The sequence below is a fragment of the Equus przewalskii genome, chromosome 1 (genome assembly GCF_037783145.1).
Source record: "Equus przewalskii isolate Varuska chromosome 1, EquPr2, whole genome shotgun sequence".
NCBI classification, from domain to species: domain Eukaryota; kingdom Metazoa; phylum Chordata; class Mammalia; order Perissodactyla; family Equidae; genus Equus; species Equus przewalskii.
This window is the reverse complement of record NC_091831.1, coordinates 183717521-183737010: the sequence shown is the minus strand read 5'-3', so window position 1 is coordinate 183737010 and position 19490 is coordinate 183717521. Positions and strand designations below refer to the sequence as shown.

Genomic DNA, 19490 nt, shown 5'->3' with positions numbered 1-19490 from the left:
CTCTGAGTATACTGGAGCCATTACAGAGAAAAGACACAGTACCTAAGAAACTATCTCTTGGCAACTGAAATTAAAAGGAAATATTATTTCTTCTTAAACAATTACATCTCTTTCTAACAGTATATCTTGAAGAATGACAGAAAAAACATTTATCTGAATGAGCAACTAAGAATGATTTCCAAAATAACAGCCAAAGGGAGTTTAAACAGAAAGGGACAAGTGGAGTTGAGGCAACAAAACCAAAATATTAAATCATGAAAATGAACCTTAAGAATGTTTGAGCAAGAGCTGAGATAAGAGTTACAATGAGATGGTTACATATAACAGGCCTCAAAACACTACAGACTCTACAATACCCTGAGGAAGAGGGTTGAAGGAAAGCAGGTCCTACAACTTCAGAGCCTTGGGAGAGGTAAGTAAATTATTGAACACACTGTTTATTTATATTGAATACAAAAGCATTCCATAAACTATTCAATGGATGCCTCTAGAAGAAAAATACCATTGTGATTAAGGCACTATGTGTGTGCAATATAAATATAAATAAATGAAATACATGAAATATATGAAAAAAAACTCAATAGAAAGATAAGTAACTAATAAAAACATGAAATACTAATGGTTAGTAGACATATGAGGAAAAGTTCAGTCTTACTAGTAATTAAAGAAATGCTAATTAAAAAGAGATAACTTTTTGGCTATCATAACTTGCAAAGGTTAAAAAAATACATACACTCAGAGTTGGAAGCATTCAAAACATTACAAAATATACATATCCTTTAATGAAACAATTCCATTTCTAGGAATTTATCCTAAGAAAATTATCAGGACTGTGCATATGTATTTATCTACATAAAGGTTCATTACAGCATTATCTATATAGTGATAAACTGGAAACAATCTAAATGCCTAACTGTAGAATACTGTAAATAAATTATGTCACAGCTATAGTATGCAAAATATGGAGTCATTTGAAATCATGTTATAGAAAAATAATTTATCATAAGAAAATATGTTCACATATTTTAAGGAAACAGGCAGATGGAAGTGTAATTCCCATTAAGGAAAACAAACACACATGTATTTATAGTCACTGAAAAAAGTCAAGTTTAGAAGTATTTGGTTTCTAAGGAATTGTCTGATCCTTTAATCATCTTTCAGTCAGCTATTTCAAATGGTTATTCTTTCTGCTGAATATTGCTTATGTCATGCTCAGGTCTACCTCCACTGTTCTAAGCTCTTCTCTAGATTGCACAGACTGGAAGTGCGCAAACTACAGTGCTACAATTTTTATAATCTCTTCTTAGCAGAATTCTGGTTTAGATTTTGCCCTTGAAAGGCGCTCATGACATTTGGGAGAGAGAGTAAAGGAAAAACCTGTATTGTGTTCTAACAGAATAGATAGATATATGACCAGATAGTACCCATGAGGCTTGAAGCACAAGCCAAAGGTATGGAACTGTGCCAATTCATGGACAGTAGCTAACATTTTGGCCAGATGGTCAAGTACTTTGGAGGATTATGTGCCTGGACCTTAGGAATGGGCACAGAGTGAAGGTATATTTGGTCCCATGTGAATTCTCACCAAAGGGTATTCACTGCAGAGGAGGCTCTCGAAAATCAGATGGACAAGATGACTCATTTGTGGATATCATCAGCCTCCTACTCCAGTCACTCCTGCTCAGTAGATCCACAGACTAAATCAGCAAAAGAAATATGAAGCATCATATTAATATCAGACAAAATAGACTTTGGGGCAAAAAGCATTACTCAAGCTAACGAGGCTCACTACATAAAAGTAAAAGGCTCAATTCATCAGGAAGATGTAACAAGCCCACATTTGTGTTCACCTAACCAACAACACAGCTTGAAAGTCCATAAGCAAAGCTTGACAGAATATCATGGGGAAATGGACAAGTCCATTATGTTTTAAAATATCTCTCAGAATTTTAAAGTATCTGGTAGATTAACCAGTCGGAAATCAGAGTATGGAAGATACGAACAGTACATTTAATAAGCTTGAGCTAATGAACATATTATAGCATACTGCATCAAAAATTAGAAAACATAAAACACTTTTCAAGCTCATAAAAAGCTTTTCAATTTGCTTCTCAAGCAAATAAAGGAATATTTATAAAAATTAAACATGCACTAGAACATAAAGCAACTTTCAACAAAGTTCACAGCATGGGTATTCTATAAACATGAACTACTCAATATTAGCCACTAGCCACATGTGGCTATCTAATTAAAATTAAATAAAATTAAGTATTTGGTCCTCATTCTCACTAGCCATAATTTAAGTGCTCAAAAGATACATATGACTGGTGGCTATCATATTGGACAGTGTAGATATAGAACATTTCCATCACCATAGAAAGTGGTGCTCCTATACAACATACACTCTGAGTGAAATAAAACTAAATATGAAATCAATAACAAAAATATAATTTATAAAGTATGGATTAGATAATCCATACTTACTATATATCCACGGGTAAAGGAAGAAATCATCATGGACAATTAAAATACTGAAAACTGAATGAGAACGAATCCACTACATATCAACATATTATAGGATACAGCAAAACTGGTATTTAGAGAAAACCTATATCCCTAAATACATATACTAGAAAAAGAAGACAAGCTGCAAATTAACAAACTCAGTACTCAACTTTTTAAGCTAAAAGCAGAATACAGAATGAAACCAAAGACAAGAAGGAAATAATAGAGAGGTACAGAAATTAAGTAAATATAAAAGAAAGAAAAAAAGGAGAGATTAAACAAAAGAACATATAATAAGGAAGACAGAAATAAACAAAATTAAGCTGAGAAAATTAAGAACAATCTTATGCCAAGCTGATGAAATGGACAGACTCCAAGAAAAATATACATTACTAAAACCAACTCAAGAATAAATAGAAAGCTTTAATTGTTTTATATCGCATATAGAAATTGAATCAATAGTTAAAAATCTTACTATAAAGAAAACAGCAGGTCCAGATGGTTTAATAGACTAGTTTTCTCAAAACTGGACCATTCTGATCTTACATAAAGTCTTCCAGAGAACAGAAAAGAAAACAAGAAATGTCCCCCACTCATCCTACAGAGGTAATATTACCTTCATACCAAAGTTAGACAAGGAAAACATAAAGAGGGAAAATTAGTTGTAAACATGCTTGTAAATATCTTTAAAAGATTAGTAAATCCAGCAATGTATTAAAAAAGGTTGTACAGTATGCATAGCCTGGGTTTATCCTGGGAATGCAAGATCACTTCAACATAGAAGATCTTTTAATGTAATTAAATATATTAACAAATTAAAGAATAAAAACCATATGATTATTTCAATAAATACAGAAAAAGCATTCATTATAATTCAATACCCAGTGATAATTTTTTAAAAACTATTATTTAGGAATAAAGGAGAACATTCTTAATCTGATTAAGTAAGACAAGAAGAAGATATAAAAGATAAAGATTAAAAAGGAATGAATAAAACAGTCATTATTACAGGTGATTTTTTTTTTATGTAGAAAATCCTAAAAAATCAAAAGGCAATTTATTAGAATTAATAAGAGAGCTTAGCAAAGTTGCTAGATAGAAGATAAATACGTAAAAGTCAATTGCATTTTTATATACTATTAATAGCCAATAAAAACATAATAGGGAAAAAATCATAGCAACAAAAAATATAAGAAACATAAGAATAAATCTAACAAACAATAGGCGGGCCCTTCAAGGAGTTTTTAACCTATTGAAAGACATCAAGAAACAAAACCTAAATAAGTGAAGGAATATACCATGTACTAGGATAGGAATATTCAATATAATAAAAATTTTGATTCTATCAAATTAATCTACACATTGCATGCAGTTTTAACTTTCTAATCCCAACTAAACTTTGTAAAGAACTAGACAATCTGATTCTAAAATTTTATATGAGAGCAAAAAGCCAAAAATAAAGAATAGTTCAAAACACCTCTAAATAAGAACACAATAGAACAATCTGCTCTACCATATATGAAGACACTATGAAACTAAAGGAATTAAAACAGTGTCAAAATATTGACACAGGGATAGACAAGTAGAACTGCAACAGAACAAGAAGCCCAGAACAGATCCACACATATTCAGAAATAATATCTGACAGTACAATTTGGAGATCAATGGGGAAAAGGTGGATTATTCAATAATGGGTCTGGGATGCTTGGTTATTCATATGGAAAAAAATTCAAAGGGATTTCTACATCACATTATCCATAAAAATAAAATCCAAATGGTTCTAGAACTTAAAATGAAGTGGAGGAGAGGATTTGGGGAAGACTGCAGAAAAGAAAGTACCAGGAATCTGTCTCTCTATCTAGACAACAATTGCATTGGTGGAATCTATCTGGTCTAACTATTGGAACTCTGGAGTCTACTAAAGGCTTACGACTTCCAAGGGAAACTTGGACAGTCACTTCTGGTTAATTTCAATCAATTCCAGCTCTTAGGTCAGCAGCAGCTACTGATCCCCCACCCTTCAGCCCTACGGCAGGCAACTATGCATGTGGTCCCGGAGCAGCTTGCACACAGCTTGCAGGAGCCAGGGTGGGCAATAAGGACCTTGTCCGCCAAAAATTGGGGATCTGTGTTCCTACTGCTGACTGCTGCTTCTGATCACAGAGGTGCAGACACAGTCACTGTTGCACACCCCCATTGTTGAATGCCCCTCCCCTATGGCTGAAGTGACTTGCTGGAGATTTAAAAAGCCAGTAGCTTTCTCTCCCCTTCAGTTTCTCTTTTTCCCCTTTTGGGAGTCAAACATTAAAGACTAGGATATTCAAAAGCAACTGCATATACAGGGGGAATCAGAAACTCACCACACATGCCCAGGGAAAGGCACAAGCTCTCAAGAGACCTGAGAAGACCTCAAGTTTATACCTCAGGCTGAGCCTCAGCATGAAGACAGCCTACAACTATTAAAAAAATCAAAACAAAAACCTCCCAAACCAGCAAATCCTGGGGAAGGAGGAGAATCTGACTTTCAGAGATACCACATTATTAGATTCAAATGTCCAGTTTTCAACAACAACAAAAAATCACAAGGCATAGAAAGAAACAGGAACGTATGGCCCATTCTAAGGGAAAAAATAAACCAACAGAAACTGCCCCAGAGAAAGGCTAGATGGCAGACCTATTAGACAAAGACTTTAAAACAACTGTCTTAAAGAGGCTCCAGGAACTAAAGGAAAGTGCGGAGAAAGTCAAGAAAACAATGTATAAAGAAAATGGAAATATCACTAAAGAGACAGGAGACTTTTTAAAAAAGAAACCAAAAAGAAATTTTACAGCTGAAAAGTACAATAACTGAAAAATTCACTAGAGGAATTCAAAGGAATATCTGAGCAGATAGAAGAAAGAACCAGCAGGAGCCGGCTCTGTGGCCCAGTGGTTAAGTTTGCACACTCCACTTGGGCAGCCCAGAGTTTCACCGGTTTGAATCCTGGGCACTGACATGGCACTGCTCATCAAGCCATGCTGAGGTGGCATCCCACATGCCACAACTAAAAATACACAACTATGTACCAGGGGGGCTTTGGGGAGAAAAAAGGAAAATAAAATCTTAAAAAATAAAAAAATCAAAATAAAACCATAAAAGAACAATTTTGGCAAGGATGTAGAGAAATTGCAACCCTTGTGCACTGTGGTGGGAATGTAAAATTGTACAGCTATTGTGGAATACAGTATGGTAGTTCCTCAAAAAATTAAAAATAGGGGCCAGCCCCATGGCCGAGTGGTTAAGTTTGCATGCTCCGCTGCAGCAGCCCAGGGTTTGACTGGTTCCGATCCTGGGCGCGGACATGGCACCACTCATCAGGCCACGGTGAAGTGGCGTCCCATGTGCCACAACTGGAAGGACGCACAACTAGAATATACAACTGTGTACTGGGGGGATTTGGGGAGAAAAAAAATAATAAAAATAAAAAATAATAAAATTAAAAAAACAAAAAAATTAAAAATAGAATTACCATACGATTCAGCAATTCCACTTCAAGGTATATACCCAAAGAATTAAAATTAGGGTTTTAGAGATACTTGTACACCCATGTTCGTAACAGCATTATTTACAATTGCTAAAACAAGGAAGGGACCCAAGTATTTATTGACGGATGAATGGATAAGCAAAAGCTGGTATCCATGTACAATGGAATATTATTCAGCCTTAAGAGGGAAGAAAATTCTGACATATGCTACGACATGGATGAACCTTGAGGGCATTATGTTAAGTGAAATAAGACAGTCATAAGAAGACAAATACTGTATCATTCCACTTATATGAGAATGTTAAAGTAGTCCACATGATAGAGAGAGAAAGTAGAATGGTGGTTGCCAGGGGCTGAGGGGTAGGAAGGAATGGGGAGCTGGAGTCTAATGGGGACAGATGTTTTGCAGGATGAAAAGAGTTCTGGATGGCAGTGATGGTTGTCCAACAACATGGATGTACTTAATACCACTGAACTGTACACTTAAAAATGACTAAGATGGTAAATTTTATGTGTATCTTAACACAATAAGAAAACGAGAAAAAAAGAGATGCAAAACTTTAAAACCAAATATTATAGGAGAATATTTTATAACGCTGAGGTAGGGGGAGATTTCTTAAAATACAAAGAGTACAGAACAAAGGAAAATATTGACTACTTTTAAATATAAAACTTTTGTTTATTAAAATATACCATCAAGAGAGCAAAGTCAAATCACAAAGTGGCAAAAGATACATATAAGACAAATAACCAAAAAAGGACTTATATCAAAACAAAGAATTTGTACAAAGCAGGAAGAAAAATATAACCTAATAAAATAGCTGCAAAGGGCCAACAGCACAGAGTAGGAAATATGAATGGCTAATAAATATATGAAAATGTACTCACATCTCTTTGGTAATCAGTAAAACGTGGATTTAAACCACAATGAGATATCATTCCACACCTATTATAATACCAGGTGTGGGTGAAGATGTGGAGGGAACAAAATATTCTGTGGAAAAATACATACCCTAGATTCCATTTATATTAGGTTCTTACAATTGTAAAACTAAATAATGTTATTTTATATATATAATATTAAATATAGACATTTTATAAATATATATAAACGATCAAGAAATGAGAAACACCAAATTTATGAAACCAAAGTTTATCTTTGGCAAGGAGTAAGGAGAGGCTGCCATTAAGGAGAGGCCCAAAAGCAGTGTCAAAATATTGATCAAGTTATATTTCTTAGGCTGAGGAGGGGGATACAGGTGCTCATTATTATTCTTTTTAAACCAAGCATCCATATTTTATATATTCTTTTGTATATAGACATTTTTCATAATAAAATTTTTATGTAAAAGAGGAAGAGGCTCCAAATTTTAAAATACTCCCAATTTTTTTATGACTAAAATTATCTCAGTAAAAGTACAGGTTGCACTTACAGTCTAGTCACTGGTTCTAACGATAACAAAAGCTGCAGAGTTTGAAACGGAGTTTGAAGCGGAGATATATAATCTAGGAGTCATCAAGACAAGGTGTGAGCAGATACGAAGTATAAAAAATATATATATCTATAGGAAAATTGTATTTGAAAAAAGATAGAGGGAAGGCAAATTAAATTAGAAAAACGGGGAGGGGAGTCTGTAGGGGAAGTACATGTATGACCCAGTAGTAATTTTATTTTGTTTCAGGATAAATAGATATACAGAAAATAGGCAAGTAAAAAGGGACAAACAGTCTCATTTCAAGAAAAATAGAGTACAGCCAAGTGGAAAAGAAAGATCAGGAGGTAAGTCTACTATACTTAAGATTGTTTTTACATTTCTCCAAAGAAAGTATATGAATGACCAGCAAGTACATGAAAAGGTACTTAACATCACTAATCATCAGGGAAATGCAGATCAAAACCATAATGAGTATCACCTCACACCTGCCAGACTGGCCATCATCAAAAAGACAAGAAATAAGAAGGATGGCGAGGATGTGGAGAAAAGGGAACCCTCATGCACTGTTGGTGGGACTGTAAATTGCCACAGCCACTATGGAAAACAGCATGGAGGATCCTCAAAAACTTAAAAATAGAACTAGTTAAAAATACGATCTAGTAATTCCACTTGTGAGAATTTTCCAAAGGAAACAAAAATACTAACTCAAACAGTTATCTACATCCTCATGTTCATAGCAGCATTATTTACAATAGCCAAGACATGGAAGTGTCCATCGATGGATGAATGGATAATGGGTAATGAAAATGTGATACATTGTATATACAATGGAATAAAATTCAGCCATAAAAAAACGAGGAAAACCTATTATTTTTGACAACATGGATGGACCTTGAAGCATTATGCTAAGTGAAACAAGCCAGACAGAGAAAGACAAATACTGTATGATTGCACTGATCTGTGGAATCGAAAAAACAAACACCAGATTCGTAGAAAAAGAGGTCAGATTTGCGGTTACCAGAGGTGGAGGGTAGATGGAGGGGGAATTGGAGGAAGGCGGCCAAAAGGTACAAACTTCCAGTTACAAGATAAATAAGTACTGGGGATGTAATGTACAACATGGTGACTACAGTTAACACTGCTGTATGGTATATAGGAAAGTCAAGAGGATAAATCCTAGGAGCTTTCATCACAAGGAGAAATTTCTTTCCTTTTTTTCTTTTCTTCTTTCTTTCCTTTTTATTGTATCTAGGGAATGAAGGATGTTAGCTGAACCTATTAGCGTAATCATTTCACAATATAAGTAAATCAAACCATCACGCTGTACACCCTAAACTTACACAGTGATGTGTGTCAATTATTTCTCAATAAAACTGGGGAAAAAAAGATTTTTAATCTTTCCTCAAAAAACAAAAGTAGAAACCTAAAAGTTAATTTTCAACAAACGCCTTTTCAACAGACATTTCGTATACTTATTGTGAAATTAAGATGGTTTCTGTTTTTTTTTTACATCACCACACTGATCAAAGATAGTTTAAAAAAATAGGATAAAAAATAGAATAGGAAAAGCTGAACTTTAGTGCAAATATTACTTTTCTAAAGCAATATTGCACTGACAGTTTCTGTTACATTGTAGAAAACTCAAATTCCCATGTGGTATTCCAAGTTTTTAAGTAACTGTAATCAACAAAACAAAAAAGGGTGCACTTCTGTTTTGTTTCTGGTCCTACTTAAGCTCTACACCCAACAGTGGAAGACTGCTTTCTGGGCTACTGTCTCTGATAGTCATCTCTCGCCTTTATTTGCCACACTAGCATGTTCTCTGCTGTCTTTTCTAGACTAAGATGATTAGGTTTATAGAGCATTGATTTCTCATACCAGCGGACGCCTAGATGGGCTTGCTGTGGCACCTTTTGGCAAACTAACCTTTTGCCTCCTTGTCCTCATCACATGGACTGGGGAAGCAACTCTAAATTTAAGTCCTAGATCTATAACTTATAAATTATGAAACCTCTGGCAAGTTACTCATACTCTCTTAGTCTCAGATTCCTTATATTAAAATAAGGATAATAATACCTACCTTTGAAGAATTGACTTTTAAATGCTTAAATTTATTCAAACTTCTAGTTCAGTATAGATTTAGGTACAGGTGGTGGAATTCTTAGTTCTACTCACAGACCTCATGGCCCTTGTAGAACCCTAACAGGTCTCTGACCACTCGTACAAAAATAGTACCTGTCCTATGGTCCTGTAGGGCTCTTATCTAAATTTCAGGTCTCCTGTATAGATTTTGCCAATATCTCTCTTGCCCTTTTCTTGGAAATCACTATATTTTGCAATTCTGGATAGTCTACCTTTGCCCTCTGCCCTTTGCTTTCTAACCTGTCTGAAAAATGTTTATTTAGCTAGATAATAAGGTCAGTTTACTGTCTTGTTTCATAAGCTATCACCTGAGTTTTTTCTCATCAGAGACCTCAGGTTTCTACAAGGGCCTATTTTCTCTACTACATTACCTTCACACCAGGCCCCACTGTCTTATAAAAACATTCCACAGCACCATGTCACAGAAAACAACTTAGAAGACAACTCTAGGTTCTAATCTCAGTCCTCTAATTTACTAAATAAGTGTCTTGCGCGAAGTTATTTAGCCTATCGGAGTCTCAGTTTTTTCATTTGCAAAATAGGGAATATGTCCTGCCAACCTAAGAGGTCAAAGATCAAATGCAATAATGCAGGTGAATGTGCCTTGAAAATGGCCACTTTCTGTGATGCAGAAGGTATAATCCACTCAACAAAGAGGCAGCATTGCATAGTGGTGAAGGTGAAAGAGTCTGAGGTCAAGCTGCCAGAGCTGGAATCCTGGTTCTATCACTTACCTTTTAATATGTAAAATCAGGATTCTAGTACCTATCTCCTATGATATTAGCTCAATGATGTTAGCTATTACTGTTCATGAAATGCCCACTATGTGTCAGGCATTGTACTAGGCGCTGCTAATAAAATGGAATCAAGACAGACAGGACTAACATCTTTGCCCCAAACCTTCATCTCTTACTCCATATGCTACATTTTCTAAGTCATTTATGTAATATATACTTTAAAGCAAAGAAAAAATCTGAGTAGTAAAGCATTTCCACAGATCATCAAGATAGGACTCCATGATTTCACTATTTTTTTTCTGTGAAGATTTCCAGTGAACACAAAGTGACTCCAGTATTTCTTTTCCCAATTTATCACTTGAACGGAAACTTTCTTCATGACTTCTGGGTAAACTATCCGGGACTTTCTATCAAATACAAATAATCTAAGATAGTGTTTCTGAAAGTAACATCCAAAGACCAGCAGCCAGCTACCCAATCATCTAAATTGTTAATTAAAAGGCAGATTCCTAGACCCCATTTCAGAACTATTGATCCAAAAGCTCTGGCTGGAAGATGTGGGAATCTGCATTTCTAACAAGTTCCCAATGTGATTTTTATGCAAATCCTATTTGAGAACCACATTCCCAAGAGAGAAAAAACTTCCACTATATAAGAAATCTGTAACCAAAGGAAATAATGAAGATTAATGATCCAAAGCTTCAAGAAGGAGGAAAATTTCAATACTCAGAATAAATTTTCACATGCCTGTCTCTTAATAGGGTGGAGTCATCAATGCTCAGAATACACACCCTAACTGAATGTTCAAGAAATCCCTATTTTAGAAGCCACGGGAAAACATGAAAAAGGGACACTCTGAAAGAGCTCACCCATATTTCAGAAGAAGCAAAGAAAACTGTGTTATTGCAAGGGTCACACCTACTGAAATTGAGATTTGGTGATCTCAGAAAATGGAACCGGTTTCTCTTAAACTCAGACAACGACAGACAAACCTCCCTGTTCCAGGGCCCCACATCTACCACGAGGCCTGGATACTCTCTCAAATGTAAACCTCGCCTATTGGGAGTTAACTTGGTCCTGTGACCAATCAAAAGCAAGGAGAAATATGGTCTTTTGATAAAAGTAAACCGAAATAACCAATTAAAATTTAAATTTATACCTCTTGGCCCGATGGACTGTTATAGATGTCACTGAGACACAGAAGAGAACCAAGGAGCTCCAAATTCCTAATGGACGTAAACTTTCCAAATACTAACAATTCAAAGCTAATGAATAAAATAGTTCTCTACCCACCAAGCCACAGCGGCCTGCGTCAGCTCGTGTTCAGATAATCAAATGCCCTAAAAGGCTTTAGTTCCTAAGATGGTAGTGAGTTTAGCACTGTGACTGGAAGAAACGGGAGCGAGGGCGGTAACGACGCCCACCTGCCGCGCGGGCGGCGGCGGCCCGGAGGCGCAGGCGGGCGGCTCCCCTGCGGCGCGCCCCGGCCCGACGCCCCGCTCTCCGCCTGCGCGAGCACCGCCCACCCACTCCCCGCGTGAACCCCCGGCCTGGCCTCCCCTCCCCCGCCTCGGCCTGGTGCTGAATCACGAGCCCAGTATCTCCAAAAGGTAACATCGGAGAACAATGCCACCCTAGGGCCGGCCCGGATGGGCACCAGGTGGGGTGGGGCGGAGGCTGGAAACCCCAACTTTGCTTCCTTCTCCCCCGATTCCCACCCCACCCCTGAATTAAAACGAAGCCTGCAGCACCGGGGTCTCCCAGGCGGGCACCCCTTCTCCCGGGCTGCCGGGTTCTGCAGGCTGCCGCCGCCCCCGCCGCCTCATTGTTCCATCGCCGCGGCCCGCGGTCAGCGCCGTGGGAGCCCCGGCCCCCGCCCTCGCGCCGGTGGGCGCTGTCCAAATGCTGGGGCAGGAGGACGGGGCGGGCAAGGGCAGCCCGGGGCGCAGCGAGCCGGCTCCCGGGGCCGCCGGCAGACAGGGCGCAGCTCGGCCGCCGGCCCCCGCCCCGGACGCCGTGGCCGCTGGCGCGGGCGGCGCTCGGCCTCCTCGTCCGCACAGGCAGCAAGCGGAGGGCCAGTCCCGGGCAGCTGCAGGAGGGACCTGCGCTACTCACCCCAGCTGTTCCTGTCCCTGCGGTTCTTGGCCATGGTGGTCGCGCGGGGGCGGAGAGGCGCGGCCACAGCGCTCGCTGTCCCTTCCCGGGCGCAGGTGCTGGCCGAGGGCTGTGCCCGCGCTGGGCGCGCTCCACTCCACTCGCAGGAGGCTGCTGTGGCGCTGGAGGAAGGCGTGGGGAGAAGGGAGGAGAAAGCGGATGAGCCAGGCTCAGCATCACCAGCCCGAGTTCACACAAATACAGCGTCACACCCTCCCTGCCTCAGCCCACCCCCAGGGCGTGAAGACAGTGACAGACGAGGTTTTGCGACGTTTTCAATAGAAACACACACACAAATAAACAGCACTCTTCACACGCTCAAAGAATTTAACAGCACCATCCAGTCACAAATACACAAACTGCATTATTCTGCGTGGTCAAATACCTGTCTCCTAGAACAGTCACGCATTAGTACAAACATGCTGGCAACGTTTATACAGCCAAAGAAGTTAAAATAATCTGCGTTTATCTACCAGGCACCATTTTCCCGCATTTTAAAAGCAAGGTCATGTTGGTAAAGACCGTATCATGCATTTTTGTACCTGGATACTGAACAGGCCAGAGGCCTATCTTTTAAAATTAGGATAGCAAAATTTAGATCAAGAAGATAAAGATAAATGAAAGCTGGAGAGTCAGCACTAGCTGTAACTAACTCAATATCTAGTGGGCAAAGTTTCCCAATAGATTTGCAGAGATAAAGTCTGGAGTTATATTGGCAAATATTTTAAGTAAAGTCATACTACATAGTCTGGATGAGCCTTGGCAGCCACAAAGGCTGCAAACAGTTTTGAATGGAATGCAAAAGGCAATACATACTTTTTAAAGATAGCCTCAGTCTCTCCCTTTTCACTGATTTCTTCCTCTCCACCTACAAACTTAGTTTTCAGTATCCTAGAATCACTGTCCCTTCATTCTACTTGACCCTCAAGACACCATGCCATTCCTCACCTCCCCACAGAGTGTCCCCTGGCATTTGGCTGTTGCCCACACTGGACAGATCAGTTCTGCCTGGGAGATTACTGCCAGCCTGTTAATTACCAGATCCTTGGTCTCTGCTTATTCCTCATCCAAAGCAACTCCTCACCCTATATTCCCTTAACCAAATTTACTATGGTGGCTTCAGACAGGACCTCCATGCTGATGATTCCCAAATCTATACTTCTAGTCTTAGGCTCTCTTAAGGAGAGAAAGTCATCATACCAGAGCTGAATTTATAACTGCCTGAGGTCATCTTCACTTTCTTTTCCTACTGACACTTCAAAATCAACATGTCCAAAACCAAACTCTCACCCACTACTGCCAAATCTTACGCATTCTACATTTTGGTTAATAGTTGTAGTGACCTCAGAGCTGTGAACACTGTCAACCAAGTGTACGTTATGGTTTTAAAGGGGACTGTGTTCAATGGAGTTGCATTCCCCAAACACTAATGAAACAACATAGGAAGACAGAAATTATCTCACCCTATAGCTGCAAACCAAATTCACAGAACAAAAAGAAGTGTGTTCTGCTCTTCTTGTATTTCTTTACTATAATTCTCAACTCACATTCCAGCCTGATGATCCCTTTCAAGTGAATCCCATTAAATAAGAGTACAGTAGATTCCACCAAAAAAAATTGTTATAAAATTCAATACCTATTCCTATTTGAAAAAGAAATTTATTTTTATAAAGCCCTTTTCCTTTGTAATTGATAAGTAATCTCTAGGATAATACTTGAGACTGTGTGAACATCTTGGCCAAGAACTTTTCATCCAGTGGTTTTTAGCATCCATTGTTATCTTTGCCTGAATCGACTTTACATTAGCGATTAAAGTGGTGATTTTTAAATAATTATATCATTTCTTACATTTTACATGTAGTAGTTGGCATTCCCTCTCCTACCTTTGTTTGTTGAGTACCATTATGGATTAATGAAATCTAAAAAAAAAATTTTTTGTGGTATGTACCATCATTCTCTTTAATGCTCAAATTGCCCTAAATTTGGCCAATGGGAGTCTCTTCAAGTTAACACTTGTGTTCTTTTAACATGTCCTATTGGTCTTTGGTCACTTCCTTGTTTTCTGGCACAAGAAAACATTTCAAGTTTCCCTTGTATTTTCCATGCCTCAGACTAGAATTAGCCACTTCTCCAAGAAGCTCTAGCTCCTTTTAATGAGAAAAGGCATTTAGAAACCAAGATCTAGGTGCTAGTCCTGCTTATTGCTGGCTGGAGTTTCACTGTTTTAGACTCTGTCAGTGAACACTGTTAGAGAGAAGATTTGTTTTTTAAAACTATAAATTTAATCTACTCCAGAGAAATAGCTCCAACAGTATGAAAATACGCATATACAGGGTTATTTATTGCAGCATTCTTTGTAATTGCAAGGTACTGGAAAAAAATCTAAATGCCCATATATAAGAGAGAGGTTGAAAACAGTGTAACACAGTAGATACACAGTAGAATACTATGCAGCTGTAAAAAAGAACACAGAAGATTTTTATGAACTGATACAGATTTCCACAATATACTGTTAAATGGAAGAAAAAAAATCAAAGTGTAAATGCTTTACCCATCCTGTAAGAAAGAAAAGGATATGAAAAAATAAATGTATCTGCTCATCTGTACAAAAGAAATACAGGAGGGATAAAGCAGAAACCAATGAGATCAGTTACCTGTGGGAGATGGGTGGAAATGGCCACCTACTGGAGATGGGTGGGGAGCAATGGGAGAATGGGAGCAGGGTATTAGGGATGAGGAGGACTGATACTTCTCTATATGTAACCTTTTTATATAGCTCTGACTCTAGACCCATGGCAATGTTTCACATTCTCCAAAATAAATAAATACTAATTGAAATCAACCAGGATATGGGGTGGGGGTGGGGATGGAGGCTCAAAATGGAATTACAAACAGCAAAAAAAAAGTGAACCTAACTGTGTTACAGGTGAATAACATAACTACACTGATGAGTGCAGGAAGAAAAGAACTAACCTGAGGAACTCTAGAAAACAGTACTTTCACTGAATGCTCTAAGAGTAAAGAAAAAAGCTGTACATAAGTACTATACCTAGTTCATAATTTTTCTTCTCCCAGGACATACATGGGTTAGAAATTCTGGAATTACTTTATGTAAGCACTAGGATTGAACAAATATATGGTGCATATTCAGAGCTGATTTCTCGCTGCTGGAGATAAAGTTATAATAAGGAAACAGAGAAGGACAGAATGAACCCTGTGGCACTGAACGGGAATCCGAGGTATCAATGTTACGATAAAAAATGGGCAAAGGCTCTAAGTAGACATTTCTACATAGAAGATATACAAATGGCCAATAAGCACATGAAAAGATGATTAAGCTCGTTAGTTACTAGGGAAACGCAAATCAAAACCACAAGGTACCACTCCATATTAACTAAGATGACTATAAACAAAAAGACAGACAATAACAAGTGTTGGTGAGAGAAACTGGCACACTCATACACTGTTTGTAGGAATATAAAATGGTGCCACCCCTTTGGAAAACAGTCTGGCAGCTTTTCAAAAAGTTAAATGGAGTTACCATGTGGCCCAGCAATTCTACTCATAGATATATATCCAAAAGAAATGAAAACATATGTTCATGCAAAAAACTTGTACAGGAATCTTCATAATAGAATTATTCATAGTAGCCAAAAGGTAGAAACAATCTAAATGCCAAATAACTGACGAATGGATAAACAAAATATGGTATATCCATACAATGAAATATTATTTGACTATAAAAAGGAATGAAGTACTGATATATGTTACACCATGGTGGGATCTTGAAAACGTTATTTTAACTGAAAGAAGCCAATCACAAAGACCACATATTGTATGATTCCATTTATACAAACTGTCCAGAATTGGCAAATCTATAGAGACAAAAAGTAGATTAATGATTGCCTAGGGCTGGGGAGGATGGGTGGGAGATTGGGGAGAAACTGGAGAGTGACTGATACTGAGTACACGGTTTCTTTTTGGGGCAATGAAACTGTATTAAAATTGATTATGAAATCAATTCTGTACAACTCTGTAAATATACTAAAAATCACTGAATTATACAATTTACATTGAGGAATTATATGGTATGTGAATTGTGTCTCAATAAGACTGTTTTTAAAAAGTCAAGGTCAAGTTTACTTTAAATTAGAAAAAAGAAGAAAAGGTATTGTTACTTTAGTACTCGAGATCCTCTCTCTTCCTTTTTTTATTATTTATCTTTATTTTATTGAGGTCATAATAGTTTATAACTGTGAAATTTCAGTTGTACATTATTATTTGTCAGTCACCACACATATGTGCCCCTTCACCCTTATGTACACTTCCCAACCGCCTTCCCCGCTGGTAACCACTAATCTGTTCTCTTTGTCCATGTGTTTATCTTCCACATATGAGTGAAATCATACAGGGTTTGTCTTTCTCTGGCTTATTTCGCTGAAAATGCATCAATGTTTTCGCAAATAGGACAATTTTGTCTTTTTTATGGCTGAGTAGTATTTCATTGTATATATATACCACATCTTTATCCTTTTATCAGTTGAAGTCACTTGGGTTGCTTCCATGTCTTGGCTATTGTGAATAATGCTGTAATGAACATAGGGGTGCATAAATCTCTTTGAATTGTTGATTTCAAGTTCTTTGGATAAATACCCAGTAGTGGGGTAGCTGGGTCGTATGGTATATCTATTTTAACTTTTTTGAGAAATATCCATACTGTTTTCCATAGTGGCTGAACCATTTTGCTTTCCTACCAGCAGTGTAGGAGGATTCCCTTTTTTCCACATCCTCTCCAACATTTGTTGGTTTTTGTCTTGGTAATTATAGCCATTCTAACAGGTGTAAGGGGGATATCTCATTGTAGTTTTAATTTGCATTTCCCTATTGATTAGTGATGTCGAACATCTTTTCATGTGCCTGTTGGCCATCTGTGTATCAACTTTGGAAAAATGTTCATATCCTCAGCCCATTTTTTGATCAGGTTTTGTTTTTTTGTTGTTGAGTTGTATGAGTTTTTTATATATTTTGGAGATTAACCCCTTGTTGGATATATGATTTGCAAATATTTTCTCCTAGCTGTTGGGTTGCCTTTTCATTTTGTTCCTGGTTTCCTTTACCTTGCAGAAGCTCTTTAGTCTGATGTCCCATTTGTTTATTTTTTGTTTTGTTTCCCTTGCCTGAATAGACATGGTCTTTGAAAAGATCCTTCTAAGACCAATGTCAAAGAGTGTACTGCCTATACTTTCTTCTAGTTTTATGGTTTCAGGTCTTACTTTCAAGTCTTTGATCGATTTTGAGTTAATTTTTGTGTATGGTGAAAGATAATGGTCTACTTTCATTCTTTCACATGTGGCTGTCCAGTTTTCCCAACACCATTTGTTGAAGAGCCTTCCTTTCTCCGTTGTATGTTCATAGCTCCTTTGTCAAAGATTAGCTGTCTGTAGATGTGTGATTTTATTTCTGGGCTTTCCATTCTGTTCCATTGATCTGTGTCTGTTTTTGTACCAGGACCATGCTCTTTTGATTACTAGAGCTTTGTAGTATATTTTGAAGTCAGGGTTTGTGATGCCTCCAGCTTTGTTCCTTTTTCTCAGGACTGCTTTAGCTATTCGGGGTCTTTTGTTGTCCCATATGAATTTTAGAATTCTTTGTTCTATTTCCATGAAGAATGTCATTGGGATTCTGATTGGGATTGCATTGAATCTGTAGATTGCTTTAGGTAGTTTGGACATTTTAACTATGTCTGTTCTTCCAGTCTATGAGCATGGAACATCTTTTCTTTTCTTTATGTCATCATCAATTTCTTTCAATAATGTCTTATAGTTTTCATCATATAGGTCTTTTGCCTCCTTGGTTGAATTTATTCCTAGATATTTTATTCTTTTTGTTGCAGTTGTAAACGGGATTGTATTCTTGAGTTCTCTGTTAGTTCGTTATTAGAGTATAGAAATGCAACTGATTTTTTCCAGTTGATTTCATACCCTGCAATTTTGCTGTAGTAGTTGATTATTTCTAATAATTTTCTGATGGATTCTTTAAGGTTTTCCATATATAAAATCATATCACCTGCAAAGAACAAAAGTTTCCTTTCTTCATTGCCAATTTGGATATCTTTTACTTCTTTTTCTTGCCTAATTTCTCTGGCCAAAACCTCCAGTGCTATGTTGAATAATAGTGACTAGAGTGGGCACCCTTGTCTTGTTCCTGTTCTCAGAGGATGGCTTTCAGTTTTTCCCTGTTGAGCATGATGTTGGCTGTGGGTTTGTCATATATAGCCTTTATTATGTTGAGGTACTTTCCTTCTACACCCATTTTATTGAGAGTTTTTATCATAAACGGATGTTGGATCTTGTCAAATGCTTTCTCTGCATCCATGTAGATGATCATATGGAGTTGTTTGTTTGGGTTTTTTTGGTGAGGAAGATTGGGCTAACATCTATTGCCAATCTTCCTCTTTTTGCCTGAGGAAAATTGTCCCTGAGATAACATTTGTGGCAATCTTCCTCTGTTTTGTATTTTGGATACCACCACAGCATGGCTTGATGAGCGGTGTGTAGGTCCACCCAAGGATCTGAACCTGCAAACCCCAGGCCACCAAAGGGGAGCACACAAACTTAACCACTACACCACCAGGCCAGCCCTGATCATGTGGTTTTTACTCCTCATTTTGTTAATGTGATGTATCACATTGATTGATTTGCAGATGTTGAACCATCCCTATAGATTTATCCCCGGTATAAATCTCACTTGATCATGGTGTATGATCCTTTTAACATATTGCTATATTTGGTTTTCCAATATTTTGTTGAGGATTTTTGCATCTATGTTAATCAGTGATATTGGCCTGTAATTTTCCTTCTTTGTGTTGTCCTTGTCTGGCTTTGGGATCAGGGTAATGTTGGCCTCATAGAATGTGCTAGGAAGTATTTTGTCTTCTTCCATTTTTTGGAATAGTTTGAGAAGGACAGGTATTATATCTTCTTTGAATGTTT

At 37.6% G+C, this 19490-nt stretch overlaps 1 protein-coding gene across 13 annotated transcripts in view; it reads right to left on the bottom strand.

Annotated features, from left to right (window-relative positions):
• ATL1 (atlastin GTPase 1) overlaps positions 1-19490 on the bottom strand; it is an 84450-nt gene that overhangs the window by 51135 nt on the left and 13825 nt on the right. For 5 of the 13 annotated variants that reach the window (XM_070588817.1, XM_070588833.1, XM_070588821.1 and 2 more), the window contains one exon: positions 12460-12620. In XM_070588817.1, the coding sequence (XP_070444918.1) occupies positions 12460-12493 (34 nt within the window). In that variant the 5' untranslated portion in view covers positions 12494-12620. Of the gene's footprint in view, positions 1-1585; positions 1698-11503; positions 11850-12095; positions 12335-12459; positions 14168-19490 lie in introns of those variants that run through there. The other 8 variants (XM_070588835.1, XM_070588845.1, XM_070588851.1 and 5 more) reach the window with 6 other exon arrangements.